This window comes from Denticeps clupeoides, chromosome 2 (assembly GCF_900700375.1).
Source record: "Denticeps clupeoides chromosome 2, fDenClu1.1, whole genome shotgun sequence".
NCBI lineage: Eukaryota > Metazoa > Chordata > Actinopteri > Clupeiformes > Denticipitidae > Denticeps > Denticeps clupeoides.
Genome location: NC_041708.1, coordinates 2,703,986 through 2,711,075, shown reverse-complemented (window position 1 = coordinate 2,711,075; position 7,090 = coordinate 2,703,986). Strand labels below are relative to the sequence as shown.

The 7,090-nt window shown below is 44.4% G+C and overlaps 1 protein-coding gene across 5 annotated transcripts in view; it reads right to left on the bottom strand.

The window, feature by feature from the left end:
- Window positions 1-3,507: 3,507 nt before the first annotated feature.
- LOC114770341 (PH and SEC7 domain-containing protein 1) overlaps window positions 3,508-7,090 on the bottom strand; it is a 43,324-nt gene continuing 39,741 nt past the window's right edge. For all 5 annotated transcript variants that reach the window (XM_028964188.1, XM_028964197.1, XM_028964211.1 and 2 more), the window contains 2 exons: window positions 6,399-6,542; window positions 3,508-6,311 (listed from right to left, as the gene is read on the bottom strand). In XM_028964188.1, coding sequence (XP_028820021.1) covers window positions 6,111-6,311; window positions 6,399-6,542 — 345 coding nt within the window. In that variant the 3' untranslated portion in view covers window positions 3,508-6,110. The remainder of the gene's footprint in view (window positions 6,312-6,398; window positions 6,543-7,090) is intronic.

The following is a 7,090-nucleotide window of genomic DNA, read 5'->3' as shown; positions in this document are numbered from 1 at the left end:
TGCGTAATTGTGCTCTCTTATGTTGCCAGGTATTGCGAAAAAATTACATGCAGTAATTTCTCGGGGGGAAAACATTTCCGGACATTTACGTGTCCGTTTTTTGCGTGATATAGAATGTAACAATACTCTGCGTAATTTAGATAATGGCCAAATGAGCCCAACCATTTAGTGACTAATCACAATGATAAATAAAGCTGCTGTTCACGTATAACAAGCGAACCTGGCAGCCTTAGCGCGTAATTTCCCGGGAATGACGTCAGCGTTTTTATCTAAATACATATAGAGATATTCAGTAGCATATGTATAATATGCTTATAAAAGTATATCAAAGCTATACTTTTTTTTCTATCATCAATGAATCTCTGTAAATTATGAATAAGAAAACCAGCAACGGATCTCACCGTCTGTTTGGAAGAATGATACCAATAAAAAAAACATTAAAAACAAACAAATAATATAAATAATATAAAAAATAATGATGGACGTGTGGCTCCAAAGTTTGACCCAGGTTCTCCGCTGAGGGGCGGAATCAGCGTTGCCAGACGTACAATAATTATCGTATTTGAACCATAATTTTACCCTCTGTACAATCTACGATCAATAGTTCCAAAAATCCCATAATGTACAATAATTATACCCCTTCATTTTATGGCTTAGTTATTTCATTAGCACGACCAGGTAATATCTCTGTTTTTATCTGACTGCGCAGAAATACTTGGCTTGTTAATGCACAGTCGTCTCACATGCCTTTACGGCCAAACAATGCACGATAATTTAATATAGATTTATTATAATGGCCCGGCGATATGAAGCGCTGACACACAAACTACAAATCCCATAATGCAGTGCTTCAGTAGCCTTGCCGAACACGTGGTGACGCACAAAGTAAATCGCACAGAGTAACGTCGCCATCAGACTCGAATGGGAATGAATGGGAGAATGATGCTAATTTTAGATAGAGGCGCTGTACTGCCCAGATGTGATTTTTTTTCATACGTTCTGTAGGTAAACGTTATACACTAAAATACACCAATATGTGCTATTAAATGTATGAATGGAACTTGCGTGTATACGATAATTTTTCAGAAAACTCGACAATTTTAAGATGCTGGCACCACTGGGCGGAATTCCCGAATTCCCCGCTGTACTTCCGGTGTTGTACCGAATTCTGTGCCCCGTCGAATTCCGTGACCCTAGACGGCGCTGTGCCGCGAAAGTCGGTTAGGATCCTACTTACAGCGCGGTCACAATATCCGACAGCGCCTGTCGACAAACGGGACCTCTTGTCCCTGTTCCCGTTCATGATTAGAATGGTAAATGTTGTAGTTAGGGATATTACAGGATGAAAGAAGTTACCTGAAATGGTTTGGTTGTAAATCTCTATTTAACCTTGTTAAAAGGAGCGCTCCTGGAAAATAAAAAGGTTGCATGTTTCACTTGGTTGTTTATTGCTCTAAAAGCACAAAGTTTTTTTTTTTTTTTACATAAAAGCTCTGGCTCAGACTACCTTAAGCCGGTAAATAGTTTTTCCCAGCCGCTTGTCTTCTTCGTCTGTGATTCACGTTGTCCACCGTCTTTCGCGACACAGCGCCATCTAGGGTCACGGAATTCGACGGGGCACAGAATTCGGTACAACACCGGGACTTTCCGCCGCTGAGATCTTCCTTTACTTTACTTTATTTAGCAGACGCTTTTATCCAAAGCGACTTACAAGAGGAAGACACCAGCAGTTCTCGTTCGATCTCTATAGAATATTGAGTTTACAAACAAACTTGTCAGCGAAGAGCATGCTCAGAGATTGTTAAGTGCTAGACGAAGAAAAAATTGTATATAAATTTTTGTATTGTTTTTTGCAATGTGTACGCATGTGCATGTGTAAGTGTAAGATTTGTCTTTAATACTTTTTGAACAAGAGGGTTTTCACCTGCTTCTTAAAAGTGGTGGTAGTCTCGGCTAGTCGTGTGGAGGAGGGCAGGTTGTTCCACCAGCCAGGGACAACAACGGAGAACAGACATGATTGGAATCGGAGACCCCGTGAAGAAGGAATTTTTAGTCTCCTTTCGTTTGCTGATCTGAGAGAGCGTACAGGAGTGTAGCTAGCTAGTATTGTATATAGTATTGCGAGCAGCTACCGGGAGCCAGTGGAGAGAGGTAAGAAGAGGTGTAACATGGGTGTATTTTGGCAGATTGAAGATGAGACGGGCTGCCATATTTTGGATCATCTGGAGTGGTTTTATGGTGACTGCAGATGCTCCGGCCAGGAGAGAGTTACAATAGTCGAGTTTGGAGATGACCATTGCCTGGACGAGGAGCTGCGTAGCCTGTTGCGAGAGAAAAGGCCGAATCTTGCAAATGTTGTAGAGAGTGAACCTGCAGGATCTGGAGATCGCAGCAACGTGATGGTTCAAACTCAGTTTGAAATATAACTAACTGGTTATAAACCTCGTGCAACGTAATCTGCTATACACGGTGACACAGAAAAGCACAGAATACGCGGCGGCCGCATAAAAAAATCATTATTTGTATAGCATGTGTAGCAGATTAAGTTGCATGAGGTTTATAGCCAGTTGGAGTTATACTTCAAGTGGAAGATCTCAGCGGCAGAAAGTCCCGATGTTGTACCGAATTCTGTGAGCCTTGATGGTGCTGTGCCACGAAAGACTGTGAACAATCATCATTCTATTAATTTATGCATGCGTCACCATGACTCAGTTTCACCTTAAACCTCTGCTTTGCCATGGAACAACCATGCACCTTAATTGTGCAGTGACTATGTTGGATCACTGTACTTGACAGGACTTTCTCATAATAGGGGCAGTGGTGGCCTAGTGGTTAAGGAAGCGGCCCTGAAATCAGAAGGTTGCCGGTTCGAATCCCAATCCGCCAAGGTGCCACTGAGGTGCAACTGAGCAAAGCACCGTCCCCACACACTGCTCCCCGGGTGCCTGTCATGGCTGCCCACTGCTCACTCGGGGTGATGGGTTAAATGCAGAGGACAAATTTCACTGTGTGCTGTGCTGCTGTGTAACACAAGTGACAATCACTTCACAAAAAAAAAACAATACTAAGGTGGTAATGTGTTTACGTGGCTAGGAGTGCCATTTTGGCACGCTTGCTGGTCGTCTTTCATGCAGAGTTTGCTAAAGGAACGGTGGGTCCACAACGTGGTTTTCTTCATCTTAACAACCACAACACAATTCTGTTCTCCAAATCTTAACACAGACCATGGTGGACAGTGGCTTTAGGAACCAGTTGGTGGAGGAACTGTAGGAACAAGATGAATGTCCAGTTATTGGAAACAGCTAAGAGCCTCACATAATTACCTTCCTCATCTGGAGCCACAAAATTCATTAGTACCATACCAGGTTCAAGTCCCACTTACAACACTGTGTCCATGAGCAAGACTATTTACCCTGAGGGGCTCCAGGGGGACTGTCCTGGTAACTGGTGATTGTCATAAAATGACATCAAATGCTTGTTTTGAATAGAAAAAAAATTGCCAAAAGCTCTCACCATAATGGTTTATTTTTGTGATAACTCTCCCCAAAACAGAGTATTCATACAGTTTCATACAATTCAGTTTTACAAGCTGTCAGTGACAGTGACAATGCAAATGAAAATTGAAAAAGATCTGAACTCAATGCAGTCGAACAAAAATGAAAAGCAAAGAATACAAAAAGCGAACACTGAATTAACATGTCACAGTTTGGAGTGCAGTATTTTCCTTCAGCATCTCAAGAGCTCTTACATACAACCTTGATTCGTTTTCCACGCACAAAACATTGGCAACATCGTCGAAATATATCAGCAAACAGATCAACCTTCAAGCACGCAGAACATACAGAGAAAAAACAGACGTCGCTTCATGCTGTAAATAGGAACGGGAATTGTATTTTTTATGTCACAGAGCAAGAGCAGAAGCTCTCTGGTTGCTAAGCAACCTGATGCCGAACCTGCAGCTGCTCTGTGGGGTCGCGAGCAGGGGACAGCCACGCAGCCTCTCCTGTCAGAGACGAAGAAACAGCCAATAGTAACAAAGCAATTTTAACAGCAGGATTAAACATTCATCTTCAAAAAAAAATAAAATAAAAATAACAATTCTGCCAAACGTATTCACCTCTGGGCTGAAAAACAAATATTTTGTGTTTTTGACTTTTTGGTTTGACTCAGCCAATCACATTTTATCTCTATTCTGATAAACGAGCTATAAAATAAAAGCATACATTAGCTACCTCCAGGACATGACACGCCCTCAGTTGTAAATGCAGGGAATTCTAGGCCTTTGTTTCTCTGACATCAGACTCATCTTCGTAGAAAACAAGACAGGGTTCAAGTGTTCAAGGGGTCATTCTGACCTACAAGACAATTAAGGATAAACATGTGACAGGGCATTTCTCGGTGCCGGTCCCAAGCCCAGGTAAATGGGGAGGGTTGTGTTACACCGGTTGAGCCGCTGTGGTGACCTCTGACGGGAGCAGCCAAAGGAGAAAAAGATTACGGTACAGAGGAACACAAGGCAACAGGGACATTTCGGGTGGTTTGAAGGAAAATTACATAATAGCAGACACACTGCACCCAACCCACAGTCGCCACTTCCTGTTTGGGTTTTCATTACATCCAAGAGACCTTCTGTATATTCCTGTACCCAGGATTCTTCTGGGCCTTTTTCATTCTCGTCATCATCTTCATCACTACACTCCTTCCTTTGAAGCTTCTCACCGCTCCTGTCAGCCTATCAAGACTAAAGTCTTCAGGCTTTTAGAAACCATCATGCTGTCGCAGGTTTGGTGAATGTATTTTACAATCACTGATTTGAATACTGTGGGCTATTATATTTACTAATATATTTATTAGTAGTTGAGTGGTTTCACCATGTCAATCGCTTCACTTTCAAACTCAGGTGTGACCTCTGCTGGTGGACTGCAGGAACTGCAGCTCATCGTCAACACATTCACAATACCCAAAGCCTTCATTTGTTTAACCCAGTAGCACAGAACAAAGGAGATATGATTACATATATTCATTGGCAGCAGAAATAAAAAAAAAAAAAAAGCAAAGTCTGATCTGTTACATGACTGATACAGTAACATCTAAAGTAACCGTAAGTATCCTCGGACTGTTCCTCCATCACCTCTTCTATGTGGATTTATAACATACAGAAACAATATACAGTCTGACCAGTATCCAATGTTTACATTGTGTTTTTTAAAATGATATAAAGTATGTAATGCCTCTATGACTTACACATTTTTTTTTTATTTTAAGACATATAGTTGTGTATATTGCGCAGTCTAAGCATACTGTTATAAATGGTTGGCCGACACTGATGTGCAGTTCTGTAAATAGCTGTAAAACATCGTCACGTTCTATCGTTGCTATCATATGGTAGCATATACTGGCATTTGCATAAAGTAGTGAGAGGGCCGTCCTCTACGCGAACAACAAGAGCGTACGTGGAGTGAAGCTCCTGAATCTGCCACGCAGCGGCGAGCCACTACCGCCGAAAAGGCGCAAAGGTAACGTACGAAGCAGGCCACGGGATCAACATGCTAACCACATTCAGCCAGGAGGGAGAGTGAGACACAGACACCAAGACGAACAGATGTAGCTTCGAATGGTATATAGGGAATATGGTGCACTGCGGGTGTTGCCGGTGGCTCGATGATCCATCCGACCTTCTATCTCCAACGTTTATCCCTCTTTCGGTCTTGGCAGTGGGAGAGAGAAACAATAGGCTGGTGAAAGTAGGGTGGAGTTCTGCACACTTGAGAAACGTCCAGGACGTGGTACCCTGCTGTTCTGAAATACTGTTTATGATTTACATGGTGTAAATATTTGGACCCAGTTATAAGTGAAAAGGGGGTGCCGCTGAAGCATCTGACCTCTTCTTCAGGCCACGCCTCCCTCTGCCACCAATCAGTTGGCACTACAGGAACCATGCCAGGCTTCAGGAGCCACACCCCCCCTGACACAGGAGGGAGGGGCACAGAGGGGGTCGAAGGTGAAGACTCCGCTGCCCCCCGGCTCCCAGAGTCCCCCTCACCGTAAATGAAACTCCACCCAGGTGGGCGGACAGGCAACTCCCACCAGTTGAGGTCCCGCCCCCTCACTCACTTCTGCACAGCCTGTCGGTAGCTGTGCCTCTGTCCGTCGCTGCGTGGTGGCAGGTCCCCATCCAGCAACGTGGGGCTGGACTGGGTGTGCTGCAGACCCCCCTCCTCCTGGAGACACAGCTCAAACACGGAGAGGTCGTCCTCGGCGATGCGAAGCTTCGCCTGCAGCAGCATGACGTACGTCCCGTAACGCGTTTTCTGCAGGCGGATGGAGAGGATGTGACATAAAGCAAACGTGGAAAGAGGGCCGGAGGTGTTTAAACGGAGTCATTTAAACAGTCCCACCTCAAACTCCAGGTACTCCTCTCTCTGGCGGTACTCCTCCAGCTCGCGACCTTTGACCTTTCGGTCCGGAGGGTACGACCGCAGCTCAGCCAGTTCAGTGGAAATGGCGCGGGAACGAGTTTCGTGTGACTGCACCTGCTCATCCTGTAATAACACACACACACACACATTTAACTTTTTCTCCTGTAACAGCTTTTATTTGGTAATATGCATCATATTAAAGGTGAAAGTGAACCAGCACACAGTGCACACAGTGAAATGTGGTCTCCGCATTTAACCTGTCCTCTGAGGCAGCCATGCAAGGCACACGTGGAGTGTGTGGGGATGGTACCTTGATCAGTGGCAGCTCAGTGGCACCTTACATTTACAGCATTTATCAGACGCCCTTATCCAGAGCAACTTACAAACAGTAGTTACGGGGACAGTTCCCCCCTGGAGCAACTTAGGGTTAAGTGTCTTGTTCAGGGACACAATGGTAGGAAGCGGGATTTGAACCTGGGTCTTCTGGTTCATAGGCGAGTGTGTTACCCGCTAGGCTACAACCACCCCCAACCTTGGCGGGTTGGGATTTGAACCGGCAACTTTTTGATTACAGGTCTGGTTCCACCATAGTACTGAATCCTCAAAATTACTGTTGTAGCTCACATGGAAGTATTTAAACCACACGGCAACTAAGGTTCAGGCATGTTTTA